The sequence below is a fragment of the Bidens hawaiensis genome, unplaced genomic scaffold (assembly GCF_021521415.1).
Source record: "Bidens hawaiensis isolate Kalapana, Puna unplaced genomic scaffold, B.hawaiensis_p1.1 tig00012418_1, whole genome shotgun sequence".
NCBI lineage: Eukaryota > Viridiplantae > Streptophyta > Magnoliopsida > Asterales > Asteraceae > Bidens > Bidens hawaiensis.
In genome coordinates this window covers 528,536-544,691 of record NW_027492014.1, presented here as the reverse complement: position 1 = coordinate 544,691, position 16,156 = coordinate 528,536, and the positions used below count along the sequence as shown (strand labels likewise).

The following is a 16,156-nucleotide window of genomic DNA, read 5'->3' as shown; positions in this document are numbered from 1 at the left end:
AATAAATGAACAAAATTAAAAGTAAAAAAGAAATAAAATATATTATGCAAACAGTAAGAAGTCTGAAATCTCAAATTTATAAATTTTGATAAAATCTCTTTATATACAACATTTATTATTTTATCACAAGTATTCAAATTGTCATATAATATAAACAAATTTAAACTATGTCTACCAGTTACCCTGAATAATGCACATATAATGTTCATGAGAAAAAAATGGACATCGAAGGAACAAAACAACTTTAGAAAAAGATTGTTCGTTAATATTTCTACTTGTTTTTCATATTTCTACTTGTTTGATCCCCATCAATATTTTACTTTTTAATTTCGTGACTATTTTATAACTCAATTGCCAAAATGGTTTTGGCCCATGACCCATTGTAGGTAGTAGGAGTGAGATTAGAACAGAAAATTGACTATTTTATAACCCAATTGTTAAATTAGTTTCAACTCATGACCCGTGGTAACATGGATTAAGAACAATAAAGTTTAGAAATTAGGATTTAATGTAGGGATGGCAATGGGTCGGGTTTAGGTATTCCCAAACCCATACCCGGTTATAAAAGTCCATCCCAAACCCGTCCCAAACCCGTCGGATTTTAATCAGGTAATTACCCGTCGGGTTTCGGGTTTTCCCATCGGGTTTCGGGTTTTCTATCGGGTTTTGATAAAATACCCGTTGGGTATATCCGGCTCAAAACCCGTCAGGTTTCTACAGGGGTTTAGACAAAATATAACTAACCGATTACAAAGATGGTTACCATATAGGTAAAATATCTTAAATAATTGACATAAACAAGTTTAGACAAATAATAGATTCAGAATATAGTAGATATATAATATAATAAATTATATCGGGTACATCGGGTATATAATCGGGTAAATGGTCTATGTTATCGGGTCGGGTAATCGGGTATATTAGAAATCCCAAACCCGCAAAAAATTTCAAAACTAATCCCAAACCCGTCCCAAACCCTAACGGGCCAGGTATTACCCGTCCCATTTATGTCGAGTTTCAGGTTTTCCCATCGGGTTCGGGTTTCATTGCCATACCTAATTTAATGTGGTTATGATACATCATCATCATTACTTTTGTTTATTAGTAGATTAAGATTAGAATGAAGAATTGACTATTTTATAACCCAATTGTCAAAATGATTTTAACCCATGACAAATAGATAGCAAGGATTAAGGAGAATAAAGATTAGAAATTATGATTTAATGTTGTTATGACACATCATCATCTATATTTTTGTTTATTAGTAGATTAAGATAAGATTAAGATTAAGATTAAGATTAGATAAGATTTCACCATCTTCACGATAGGTGGTTTGCTCCAACTATTAGGCCAAAAAGCAATCACATGAAGCTATGATTTCGAACATCCTATCAATACTGGAATCTATGCTCCAATAATATAACTCCCTATATTCAAATAACTCCTTTAGAATCAGGCCAACTACAATCATATTGGAATCAAAGCTGGTGGACAAAAACAACAAATCTCAAAGTTCTATATTACACAGACATGTGCTATTGTCTCATATACTTTTCTACTTGCATTACATACACCCACTCAAAACAAAAAACAAAAATGATGTGGACATTTTAGGGCTTAGAACTATGAACTTTGCATCCTTGTATTTGTTTGATTACTAATTATTTCCACACAAATCGCAACGATATTCACTGTCACGGCGTCATTTTACTTTTAATATTGAAGCTTAACCGGTCAGAACGACTCATGTATACATCGTCAGAATGGAAAGCGATATTGGTACTTGGCCGTGGTCCAAACCTATGTGATAAGCAAAGGCTTTGGCACCTCAATCGTGAAACTTTAACTTCAGTAGAGAACATAGCTTTCACGGGTCTGTGATCAGACAATCGTGTTTCACATCTTGTGTACATTAGTTGCTTTAATCCCTCGCCCGTCCAAATTATCCTATCACACCTATATGCATAATGATTTCTTGAAGTTTCTCTCACAATGTAAATATACTTTTTTGCATGAATTAGTGAAAATAAAGAAATTAGTGATTCATAAACTTAAGGAGAAATACTACCATGCAGGAGCACGTTTCTTTTTGCCTTTGGTACCAATATCGCTACATCCATAGTATTTATCACAATTTAGTTGGTACTTGTAAGTAGGAGCAAAATTGACTGTTCCTTCATGCCAAGCTTCCAATGATTTACCATCCATGAGTTCCATTCGAAGCTTTCGTTGTTTAAAACGTAGCATATTAGTAATTAGTTTTATTTAAAAAATAAAAAAAATAAAAGAACCAATCATCAAAACCCAAAAATAGTATTAAAAAAAAAGAGGAAAAAAACTAGTTAAGAAATAGCTAAATAAGCAATTTTATATTTTTAGTAAAAATATGAGTAAAATAAATATTTTATAAGTTATTATTAATAAAATATATTAATATGGTTTGATATACTCATCTTATAAAATCATCCATGAAGTTTGGTCACGATTGTCATTTTCATCCAAATAAGTAAAAAAGACAGAAATGCCCTTCAAGTTAAAAAAAAGGTGAATGGGTTAACAAAATAGACGAAAATGGCAAGAATCGGAAACCTCAAGGGCCCATAAACATAAAAAAATGTTTTTAGACTAAAGTTTCATAAGTGATGAAAACTCATAGACGAAAATAACACTGCACTTTTTTTAAATTGGTTACCTGGTCATTCTCAAGTAACGCATTCCAATCTTTTCTATTTACCAGTAATCTTGTCTCCCTCTCTGACAAGGAAATCCGGTAATTTAGGTCTCCCAGCAATATAATACGACTATAATTATAGAAGAAGTATTTGACATTAGTACAACAAAATAAGACAAATAAGCATCGTGTAACAAACTTAGAGCGCCTACATACTAGTTGGTAAAATTATCAAATTCTTCAATTTTAAGGAAAAAAAATGAAGGTATTAACCTAAAACTCTAAATGACTCATACAACCCGTTTTCTAAATCTTAAAACTTATTCATAAAATTACATGTACGCTTATTCCTTATAATTATACCATATATGTGAGAAGTTTTTAAAAATACAGATAACTTTAAGAAATTATGACTTTTTAGTTAAATTATAAGAATAGAAATAAATAAAAGGTAAGTGATAGTTAAATTTAAGAAATTAGCGTTTAAAATTATAAGAATGACTTTTTAGTTAAATTATAAGAATGTCGCAAAAATATTGATAAAAAAGTGATGTTCTTGTAAAAGTAAAATCAGAAGTTTCATGAGATTAAGAAATATATTATATAATAGATTTCTAGAAGAGAGAAAATGTAAGGTAGATATAAAAGTTTGAACACTTTTCAATTCGAAAAAAATAACCAATTATTTAATAATTATTTAATATTAGGTTATTTCTTTTTTAAAATTGGTTCTTTCTTATTTAAGTGACAACGATGATAAGACTATGTATCGTAGATGTATCATCTATGATATAGGCATGACGTTGCCATCCACACTGCCCCGACCATTTTGAGCCGGCGTCGTGGAGGGTAGACGCCACCCCATAATGGTACTATCACTTACCTTTTTTTTTTAATGAATTTGCACTCAATTGTCATGTGACCATTAAATAAATTAAATAAACATAAAATATTTTTAAATTCAATGTTAATGCTAGTTATCTCATAACGTAAAAAATAGGAAATAGCTATTTATTGACTCTTTTAAGTAATATGACACGATAAGTGGCTTTTACTAATTATATCCACTTATCTCACAGGCCACGACACAGCCTAAGCAGAATACACCAACAAAAGAAGAAAATCCACTAATCACTACTTGGGGTGGTGATTAATATTAAATAATTTAATAATTGACCACAAGATTGGCTTTTTGTCAACAACTAATCAATAATATAAAACATTTCATGCTTTTCACGAAAATTAAACATTCAAGTCCTCTTTTGTTGGTATTATTTTCTATACATATTAAAGACATATGTTTTAGTGAGATCGAGCTAGTTTGATAATCTGTTAGATATTTGAAGTTGAGATTTAAAATTAAGTGTTTAAAAGGTAAAACAAGTTTATAAAAATAATATCATCCGTAGTATAAAAGTTATGTTACAACGAGTTATATTTAAAAAAAATGATATAAATGTTAGAATTAAACAAGCAAAACAAAAAAAGGAAATAATAAAAAGGCATGTGCTTGTTGATTAATTAAGAGGCATAATCCATGTGTAATACTTATTTTTAAACACTCTTTGCTTAAAAATATTATAATTTAAACATTCTTTGTTTTTGCCTAATATTATAATTTTCAATTTTTTAGTTGAAGCCATTATATTCATTAAAAAGTCACAAATATTTCACCTTGGGTTTGTTTTTAAACTATTAAGCTTTCCAGTCATGGTTTAATATCAATTTGTCTATTTATAAATTAAACAATCATAAAAAGTTGTCGTTAACCAAATAAATATTTTTTTTTTCAAAGTAAATTACGTATTTTGTACAAATTGAAAGTTAAATAAGCAAATATCATAAATAAATTTAATGTCTTTATATCACATATATATCTACGAGTAAGATACTTTTGTTTCTTCCTTTGTAATTTCTTCAATGAATAATCATATAGAAATGAGTAAGATATTATTATATATGTTATTCATATTTATTTAGTTTATTATTGGAAAATAATTTTGATTAAATTAATCCCACAACTTGGTTTATAGTCTATTAACAAATTAACATGATTGAGCAGTAGTCAAATAAATGAAAGACTATATATATATAACCAAAGACAACTTAATTATTAGTATTTCAATATAACTTCTTCTTCTTCTTCTTTTTTTTTTTTTTTTTTGTTTTGTAAAAACAAACCATCATTTTCCATTAAACGTCAAAGAAAAAGTTATATCCTTTTGAAATAATGATTATTTTTGGCAAAATCTATGGAACTTGGTTAATTAATAGCATTGGTGATCAATTATTATTTAGAACAAAAACAAACATATATACGATTATTTGAAATGTTAGCTATTTAATTCAAAACGTACTCATGGTCTAGAATCCTTTTGGGCAGGTCGAGTGATGGTCCCATAGTGGTTGGAAAACATGTTCGCAATAAAATCTCAGCAGCATTGGCGTTTCTAAGTCTCTCGTCTCCTTCTCTCCCTCCTGATGCCAGATGACAACATACGAAACAAAAACTTGTCTTGTAAAACTGAAACCGAACTGAAACCGAGCCCTATGATTATACAACAAGTATAAGAGAAAATACAAGATATTATATATAATAAAGGTAGGTTGCATAAAATACAACTGTTAATAAATCATTCTCTTAAGTATAATATACCTTATTGCCAAGGCACCCCATGATGCCACAACCAACACAAGAGACACTTGGATTTCGGAAGAATGGATGAAGATCGCTATGAACCCAAACCGATATCATGATTCCAACCATTTGTTTGCTGACCAGACACCGAAACTCGGGTTGGATCTTGCTAGTCTCAATATCTGATTTCTTGCCTTCCATCACATGCTGTTGCTTCTTGCTCAAGCTATTGATTTTGTAGTATTGGTTGTGTGAGTTCTTGTTTAAAGCTTTCCTAATCAAAGAGTTCCATTTCGAAGCTATTTTCTTCTTGTCTGGCCCCAAGACATTCGAAGCTTTTAGAGGAACCACTTCTTGAAACCTTAAAAACATGCATGATCATGTGTGCAATCAGATATTAATGTAACTAAAAACGTCTTAGGTTGCTATTTCCTAAGAGCATCGCCAACATGCCTCGGGGGGGGGGGGGGGTGTTCAGCTGAAGTCCATGGACGAGGTCTGGTTTTGAAGACGATCTGGCGGACTACCCCCCCCCCCCTCTCACATATGCATATATAGACATTATATATGTATAATTTTAAAACCTTTTTTTTGACGGGGTTTGTATAGGTTTGTTGTCGTAGAATCTGGAAACAACTAAGTGTTTTTTTTAAATGTTTGAAATTTTATGTGGCATGCTGAGATGAAGGTTTTGTGAAGTATGGTGTTGGAGATGCTCTAAGAGATCACATACCCTAGTACATAGATATCGCATGTAGTGTTGCATGTATCTAACAACTCATCGATATTTATATCGTCAGTAGGCGCAACACCGCCAACGTTCCATGTACTTGCGAATACCCTTCATGTTTAAAAGAACACAAACTTAATTAGTTAACAAGTTCTATATCAAATTAACCTTCGACTAAAACACAAAAGAAAGGTTTGATGCAATTTAGGCCTGTAAATGAACCGAACGTTCGTTGAACTATCGTGAACCATTCGGCGGGAAGTTCGTTTATTTAATAAACGAACGAACATGAACAAAAAAATTTGTGTTCGTTTAATAAACGAACGAACATGAACACATGTTCCGTTCGTTGATTTATGTTCATGAACGTTCGTTTATTTATGTTCGTTTATGTCTGTTTATTTATGTTCGTTTATGTATTAATAGAAAATAATTAAATATTATCCAGAAAGGTCATCTGCTTAAAGGTTTTATATTTGTTAATTTGTGTTTATTAAAGTGTTTTCATTTAAGTTCGTTTATGTTTGTTTGTGTTCATTTACATTTGTTCATGTATGCTCGTTTATCTTTGTTCTGTTATGTTCGTTTAGATTTTAAATAAACGAACATAGATGTCTCTTTTTAAATAAACAAACATAAACATAAATATTTGTTCGATTAAGTGTCTGTGCTCTTTTAAAGTTAAATGAATGAACACGAACATGTTCTTGATTGTGTTCATTCGATTCGTTTACAGGCTTTCATTATTCACACTGATGAATACATCGATCTCAATCTCTAGGCTCTTCCGATTTTATTTGTATTCGTTTGTGTTCGTGAACCGTTCATGAACACATTAATTTCCTTAATGAACGAACACGAACATAAAATCCCGTTCGGTAAGTGTTCGTGAACACATTATTTTCTTAACAAACGAACATGAACAAGGCCTTGTTCATGTTCGTTCGGTTCGTTTACAGCCCTAGATGCATGTATATATAAGTTAAATATTTATCATGTTTACAGGCATCATACTTGAACTTCTGCGTATCATGGTGATCAGTCAAGACAATCTTAGGACTCAAGACGGGTTCGAGATCCATCTTAGGAAGATCAACAAAAGAACATGTGTTTCCGGGAAAGTCCGCAACAAAGTTGTTAGATCCTAATGTTTTCCTTAGCAGCTTACTGGCCACCAATCTTGGCCACATCACCTTAAACACAACATAAGATAGTCAGCTTGCTTTTGTACATACATTTGCATGTTACCTAGTACATACCTCCTCGTAAGACATTATGTATTACTGATAAACTATTTATAGAAACATAATCAAGATGAGTATAAAGGATTACTATCATATACCAAGTGTTGTGGCCGGGAACAAGATGGCCTGGGCGCCACCCTTGTCCCCAGTGGTAGCCCAGGCTCCACACCACCTCCAAATTGGGAGTATATTACCTTTGCCCACCACCGGAGTAACGGCGTCAAAGCCTTCTCCACAACAAGTGGGGTACCAAGAAGGTCGCGTACATAATAATGTACGATAAGCCATTATTGTACAATAACTCATCCTTATATATGTGTGTGCGTGTGTCTATGTGTCTGTGTGTGTGTAGGGTTAAGACAAAATAAAAACCCACTTGAGTAAAGAAAACTCATTCTTAATCATATGTTTTTAATTAAACTTTGAATATTTTGGTTCACGATTAAAAATAAAAAATGTAAAGATAAAGTTATATTTTCTCTCACCTGAAAAATGTTTTTAAAAGTTAAAAAAATGTAAAAAAAATACAAAACAAATTTTTTTCTGATGTTTTGTATTAAATGTAACAACATATATTACATATGTAAAAAACAAAAAATGATGTTACATGAGGTTTTCACAACTCAAATAGATTTTCATTCTATACATGCCTTGTGTATATATGTATGTACGCATAAAATGTCTAATATATATGACTTGAGAGAGAGAGAGAGAGAGAGAGAGAGAGAGACTCACTTCTCCTCCCATATATATTGGTATGAAGGAAAATGTTGGTGAAGTTAAAGAAGAAGGGAGAGCATAAGTCTCAACAAAATATATATAAAGACATGGGAAGAGAGAAAGAGATGCCAAATACTCCATTTTTAATTTATTAAATATATTTTTTTATTCAAAACTTTATACTATTTTGATCGAAGAGGAGAGCATGCAAGTTGGAACAATAGAAACAATAGAATGACGTACTAGGTGATGTGGATGCATGGAGAAGATAATCAAGAGTTTGCTGCCTCTTATTTACTGGATTAAAGTTAGACTTGATTTTACGCACTTAAAACACTTACAATAAACTAATAAGTTTATACAATCAGTTTGTATATAGATTGTTTGATAGAATGATAACTTCTTAACCTTTAAAAGGTATCTAGGACAACTAACTACTAGTTCTGCAAATTATGATAAAAAGTTCTATTTTATAACGTTTTGGTTTTAAAATCATAAATCAAGATTTCATTATCTTAACTTACTGTTTTATAAGAATCGAATATGAATCATTTCTTAGTATATTACATTCTAAGACAAATGGGTATACATAATTTAATCCATCCTAACATTAACATGTTATTTTTAAAGCTATAGTAAAACTTTCTTGCTATCATGTTTTAGCGTGAAGCCACCATCCGCATCCATATAATTCGGCAAAATATATCAATTAAATTTCTTTACTTTTTAAAAATCTTTCATACGCGATTCCTCGCATATATTCATAATCAATTTGTTCATTTTTACCCTACTTATGAGATGGTGGGCTAGCGCTCGCCAATGAACATGTGCCTAAGGGAGTGGCGAAGGCTGGCAATTAGGTACCTGTTAAATATACGATAAGACCTGTTAAGCAAAAAAGTGTTGTATATGATTTTTTAGTTTTCTTAAATAATTGAAATTAGTAGGATAGATTCCATTGTATTCCCTTATTGGTACATGAAACTTAAAACTGTCTTATAGTCATGACATATAAAGTCGTTAAACGAGTCACGTTCATGTTTGATACTTGTGTTCAGCGCGTCGTTTCATACCTGTTAAACCTGTTAAGACAGGAATTGCCAGCCCTACTGTGGCGCCCCTCAATGCTTGGATCGCAATGGTGTTTGGTGCCATCGGAGGTGATATGAAAGTGGGTTAACACCCGCTACACATGCTCGTATGACACAATTAGCTATGTCGTATTTAGCAAATAATGTATGTGAGAAGGTTTCACTTGTTTGAGCATTTTGATTGGCTGTTTACACTTTGTAGGCCAATGAATGGATCATGTGGCATCCATATTTTTTTTAATATACGTACAAGTCTTAAATATATCATATATGTGTAGAGGCTTCTATTGCATTTAAATATTTTTGTTTACTGTATTTTCCTTAAAACAATTACTAAAAGTAAAAATATCTCCTTAAGAGTATTAGTATAATTAGTACCAAATAATTTTTATGGGTTGTGAATTAACACGTCACAGAGCATGTGCGTGATTCAACGTTTTTATGTCTTTTGTTCGGTTTAACGGTACTGCTACATCGCGCTTCACTTTTTTACAAAAAAATTCAAATAATGTCAACGCTTTCGCTATAACATGTGGGTTTGCATAGAATATATATATATTTTAATAAACTTTCAAACACGATAACCTTTTTCACAGTTTTACACGTAAAATTTGTATAACGGTTCCGTCAGTGGCGGATATACCATATGAGGAGGGGTAGCCTCCGCTACCCCCTCAACGTTTTACCGGTAGTGTAAAAAAAATGGTCGGTTTTCGTGTTTCGTTACCCCTGAAAAAAAATAACGTTATCCTTATGTATTTTAAGCCTAGCCAATTTAATACTTAAACTCAACAAAAGTCCAGTTCAATGCAAAAAACCCAATAACCCAAATAATACAATAAAAAAAGGGAGCAGACCTCAGACCTAGTACTCTACTCAGCCTCTGAGTCTCACGACACTGTAACCAGCCACCACCACGACACCTCCACCTCAGTCCGCCACCTACCGCCAATCCACCACCAGCCACTCCATCTTCGGCCTCTCCATCTTTCCTGTGAGATTTATTGTATTTAGGGATTTAGGGTTATGTTTAAATTGAAATTAATTTGGGATTTAGGGTTTATGTTTAAATTGGAATTGATTAGGTATTTAGGGTTATGTTTAAATTGGAATTAATTAGGGATTTAGGCTTTAGCTTTATGTGTAAATTGGAATTGATATTAGGTTTTTGGTTCAAATTTTGTTTAGGGAACTTTGAAAATGAGTAAGCTATCTCTTATTAGCAACCTTTTAGAATGTCAAAGAAAAAAAATGATAACATCGGTTAATCACCAAGTTTAAATATTCCAACTTCAAATTCAAACATGTGCGACTCTTTTATTTTCTTATTTTAATTAAATATTGTGTTTATCAATATTTTTGTTGAGTAAACTTTAAAACTACTCATTAACAATATGCGTTTGATCTGATCGAAAGATATCAATAAAATCATTGTATTAGTAAGCTAATAAGTTTGAATAATTTTACAATATCACTAAGCAAACAAGTTTATGTTATTTTGATGCGGCCCATTATAAACCAACTTGTTTTGATCCGCCATTGCAAATAGGTTAACGGGGTGCCGATACGCTTGTAACACGAAGCCGAGCCGGGACGCGCCAAGTGCGTAACCAGACACTTACACGAGCAAAACGCATTACTGGGCTCCGATACGTGCGAAACGCGTAATCAGACCCCATAAACGCGAAACCGGTAAAAAAAATTCTTAATGTACAGTTAAAAAAAACTTTTACGCTACCCATGAAATTATTTTCTAGATCCGCCACTGAGTTCCGTAATACACCCGGTCATGAAATACTAGTGTTTACTTAATTATTAATTTATTACAACGAACTATATATGATGCATGGTGGAAACCCTACCAGAATAGGCTTCATCTATCTACAACCACATAATTACAATTTATTTATGATAATTATATTGTCATCAACTAAATTGGTTAGGAGCTAGCTGACGTGTATGGATTAGTAGCCACAAGAATCGATTTGACCAATGTCAAGTTGTGTGCCTACGACATTTTATGTTTGTGTTTCGATTGGCTGAGTCTAACATTAATATATAAGGCTGAGGGGTGTGGGGGGCGTGAGAGGGGGCGCGAGTGGGGGCGCCAGCCAATAATATTGTGACGTGTGGCAGAGAGAGAAACTTGATAAGATGGGTGTTGGTAGTGGTGCTCGCGCCCCGGGACATGGTGTGGAGGGGCGCGAGAGGGGGCGCGAGCGGTTTTTTTTTTTTATTTTTTTATAAATGTATTAAAAAAACGTATTATTAAAAAAACTCATAAATTATTTAAAAAAACACACATTAATTAAAAAAACACATTAATATCTAAAAAAAAAATTAAAGTACTAAAAAAAACATTATTCTTATTCTTCGGCTTGGTCTTCTTCGATCAACCTCTTCCGGATACGTTCCTTTTGTTTTTCCGTCAGCATTTGGTCGACCGGATTTAGGTTACTGAAGTCTCTTGTAAGGAATTCCAAATCTCTCATTCTTTTTTTTTTCCTTTTTGTCATTAGAGACCACCTCCATGGTTTTGTTGAATTTATTGAGGGATTCAACAAGATCGTTGATGTTTACGGCTTCCCCCTCAGCCGGTTTTTTGCCCCTGGCGTCCCTTCCCAATGGCCGCCTCCTCGGCGGTGAAGAAGTTTCCTCCCCCGCAACGTTTAGGTCGAATCCAACCCGGCAATCCGACCCGGCGGAAGTGTTGTACGCTCCAGACGAACTAGTTTTAGTCCGTTTCGGCCCTACTTCCGCATCAACGTCCGGCGCCACCAGCTCAACCCACTTAGAACACCTTCTCAACCTCTCCCACACCTTTACATCGTCCCACGTCTTCACCGTCCCATACCTCCGCAGGCACTCCTGCTTCCACTCTTCGACAGTGAAATTATAAACCGCCAAATCGTCACTGCCACTTGGTCTCATACGACCGGCGTTCCTGTGGAACAGATTAGTAAACAAGCCGACAAATTTTCTGATTTCGGTCCACCGACCCGAAATCATATCGGCGTTCCGCTCTGTACTCCCAACGAGCGAATAGAACGTCTCTCTAACCTTTGTCCAAAAGACCTTGCTCTTTTGGTAGTCCGCTGCAAAATGCATAAATAAATTTGTAAGTCATTTAACTTTTTTATTAAAAATCATTTTTAAAAACGTTAAAACAATTACCGCAACGCCGATCCTCAGAAGTGACTATCCAAGCCCGACACAGGGCTTCCTTCTCATCCGATGACCACGGAGTGATTTTCCGTTTCGTCCTTCCGGTCGAAGCCGAACCCGACCCGTCCGTTGCAACTTGTTTTTTCCGGTAGACGCGTCTTCTTTGTCCCGCAGCTTCACCTTCTGGTTCTTGTGTCTCCGGAACTACAAAGTTAGGAGACGGTTGTATGTTGGATGGTTGAAAGCCGGATGGTTGTTGCGACCCCGAATAAAACATCGCTTGGTCCGGTGCCGACCATAAATCGTCGTAACTGTAATCTGATTCTAGGTTTGGGTACCAATTTCCAGCCATGTGATATTGGTATGTGATATTGGTGTTGGTTTGGGTTTGATATAGGTTTAATAGAGAGAAAATTGTATGTTTTATATTGTTGTTGGTTTGTATTTGATATAGATATATATAGAGTAAAAAAAATTTTTTTTTTTATTAAATAAAGAGCCAACGGCTCATTTTCACCATTCCAACGGCTCTTTTCACCATTCCCAAGCCCATTTACGCCCCACAGGTCCCGCTAACCCCCTTGCGCCTGTCTCTTTTTCCGCTCTCGCGCCCCTCTCGCGCCTCGGTGGTGTGGTGCTCGCGCCCCAGGGCGCGAGCGGCTGGCCTCTTGCGCCCTTTCTAGCGCTCCACGCCCCTCAGCCTAAGAATTTGGCCAATTGGGAGTCTTTTATTGATATACATCTTCTTCTTTTTTATGTTTTGTATAATAAATAGAAAGATACACTTCAAGTTTTGAGATCTTTTAGGAGTTGGTGGCATCTTGTGCACGCCTACGTGAATTGGAACCTTTTATGTTAATATAATACGTTTAGTCACCTGTATTACAGGGTTGTTTTTATTTTGCGTTTCTAATATTTATATATTTTTTTATTCTAATTTAATTTATTGTAAGAGATTAATAATATACTTAGGATTTCACAAATAAATGAGATGTTTTAACCCGTTTAAAAGCTATCTGAGATTGGTGAGACCCATGACCCGCTTATTATTATTATTATTATTATTATTATTATTATTTTTTTTTTTACTATAAAAGTGTTTCTTAATATAAATAATAACTTTTAAAAAATTGGATATTAATTTAGTATATCCCTATTTTATAGTATTTTCATCTTAAATATTTTGTTAGATTAATTTTTAATATAATGAGATGTTATAACTCATTTAAGGTTATTTGGGTTTGATGAGACTCATACCTGTTATTCGGGTCAAATGCATTAGAGGTATTAATTTACAAATAAAACAATCTGATTGTTTGAGATAATGTAGGAAGCAACCAGAAAGCTTTTAAATATTTCGTTTATATATATTTAAGATTAAGATGAAATGAGTTAACGGAAATAATCTTAATTTACAAGTTACGATGTTTATTACATCCTAGTAGTTTGTAGGAGGGTGAAGATAAACATTCAAACGGGTGCGTTACATCCCACTAGTTTGGTGAAGATGTCATCATATTGAGACGTTGGTGGAACATGAAGAATGCGAAACTGACTTATCAGGACGTTTTCATGCACAAAGAGAATGTTGATCCCAATATGTATTGTTGTGTTGTATCGGGTTAGTGGAAATATATAGACACTAACGTAGTTATAATAGATAGTGGCGGCATGAAGTAAAAGACAATGAAGCTCAAGAAGAATATCACATGTTCAAAATTGAAGAGGTAGGTCCCAGCAGAGCCCAGTTGGACCCGCAAGACTCACCTTAAAGAGGGACGTCTGCGCAGAAACCAACTGGATCCGCAGGACCCACCATGCTCAGAGACGTGACGTCCTTACGCGCAGTACGCAAGCTGTTCCCGCAGGAAATGCCTCCCAATGGTGAAGTACTCTGCCTGTTCCCACAGCTGCGGATACAAGCCATCAGGGAAGGCCACCCGCGCAGCAAGGCTACACGCACAAGGCACTTAGCTCTCAATCACTCAGTGTCACCTGAAGGAATGAGCAAAGCCGGGAACAATCCCGCACAAAGGCGGGAGGGGGAATACTCCCGCCCAAAAGCCAGTCCGTACGATACGGGAAGATCTTCTGTACTGTACCTGACGAGGTATGGGCAAAAGATCTGACTAAAGATACGACAGCTTATTGACAACAGTATGGCGAGCAGCATGCTCTTGTACTGTATGTCACTATTAGCCGCTGCCTACTCACCAACTCCTGTCATACCACGTGCATAGCCGGCAGTTGGTGGAAAAGGAATAGTACACAGCAGGCCTGGTCACTATCAGCCGCTGCCTACCCACCAACTACCAGCAGGGCACGTGCGTAGGCCACAGTTGGTAGAACAGGAATACTATTCAGCCGGCCACACCTCCTTGGAAACCTACCTTCGGCTATAAATACCCCAAATGGTATGATCATCTTATCTTATCACATTATCATCATATTATACCTGATATCTGCTCTAGCAATCTCTTAATATACATTTATATTCAAGAGCAATCTAGTCTGATTCTCACGCCGGAGGGTGGTCACAAGGAGGAACCCCCCCCTTCTCAGTGACGAGCTCACGGTGTCTGTTTTGCAGGTTATCAGAAGAACCATCTTTGCAGGGTCTAAACCCTCGTGGGAAACGTCTATCTAACCCCCATGTTACCCGTAATCTGCCCGGGGTCCGGTTAGTGTTTCTTCATTGGCGCCATCCGTGCATAAAAGCTAGAACATTTCTTTTCAGTTTTTTCAAACTTCTGGAAAGATGGTTAAAGAAACTCCGGTAACCACAACCCCAGCTACTGGGGGGAATACCGGCGACTACACAGTCTTTACAAACACTACCCCGGTTACCCAAGCCGGGGCAAGTGAAGTAAATTTTACGAACACTACCCCAGTTACCCAAGCTGAGGCAAGTGCAGTAAATAATCGCTCACTGGGATTCACCGATACCCAGTTAGAGAAACGAACAAGACTCCCCCGCCAAACACTCGATGAAGTTAAGGCATGGGCGGAGGCACGCCAGAAGGAATTCCAAGCTGAGTTGGACGAACGCTTGCGTTCCGTCCAACAGGCTGACGAATTCGAAGAATACTTGGACGATGACTCGGAGGAATCCGACACCGACGCGAACCCTCGCCATAGGGCAAAAGGGAAGCGTAAGGAAACGGACTCCCAACCGAGAAGGCGTTTTGGAGAAGCCTTCAAACCAAAAAACACAGGTGGAAGCCCACGTGACTTCTCCAAAACATTTAGACCAACTGTTGCAAATGCGGGAACGTCCAAATTTGCAGGGGACATTGCGGAAGCAATTGCCCCAAAAAGTGCCAAACAAATGTCCAACATAGGCACATATGATGGTATATCTGACCCAGATGATCATTTGAACAGATTCATAGCGGGGGCAACCGTCAGCAATTGGACGGAACCTACGTGGTGTTACATGTTCCAAATGACGCTTGTTGGGCCAGCTAGAGCGTGGTTCGATTGTCTACCGGTCAACCACATCTACGACTGGGCAGACTTCCAACAGAAGTTTAGCCAACACTTCAGCCAACAACGAAAGTATACCGAGGAGCAATGGACAATCCTCAAATGCATTCGAGAGGAAGATGAATATTTGCTAGACTTCATCACTCGCTTCAACTCAAAGAAGCTTAGTCTGGGTAATATCAGCGAAGATCTTGTTCGCGCTGCTTTCATCCAGGGCGCGAACGACCCAGAGCTCATCCGCACCTTAACGGGTAAAGATGGCATGCCATCCACATGGGATGCCATCATAACAGCAGCTAAACGCTTTGCGGAAACGGAGAAGCAACTGGGTAGAGATCTCCCACAGAGCACAAACCTCTACACCCAGAAGACAAGAGAAGACAACGTCCTTACCGCCCGACTAAACAAAAA

At 35.8% G+C, this 16,156-nt stretch overlaps 1 protein-coding gene across 1 annotated transcript; it reads right to left on the bottom strand.

The window, feature by feature from the left end:
• Positions 1 to 1,694: 1,694 nt before the first annotated feature.
• On the bottom strand, positions 1,695 to 7,313 carry LOC143540967 (type IV inositol polyphosphate 5-phosphatase 9-like). The gene is made up of 8 exons (XM_077033904.1): positions 7,299 to 7,313; positions 7,054 to 7,253; positions 6,043 to 6,150; positions 5,328 to 5,670; positions 5,029 to 5,219; positions 2,693 to 2,801; positions 2,069 to 2,223; positions 1,695 to 1,956 (listed from the first exon to the last, which is right to left on the bottom strand). The coding sequence occupies exons 1-8, from the start codon at positions 7,311 to 7,313 to the stop codon at positions 1,695 to 1,697; spliced, it is 1,383 nt and encodes a 460-aa protein (XP_076890019.1).
• Positions 7,314 to 16,156: the final 8,843 nt, after the last annotated feature.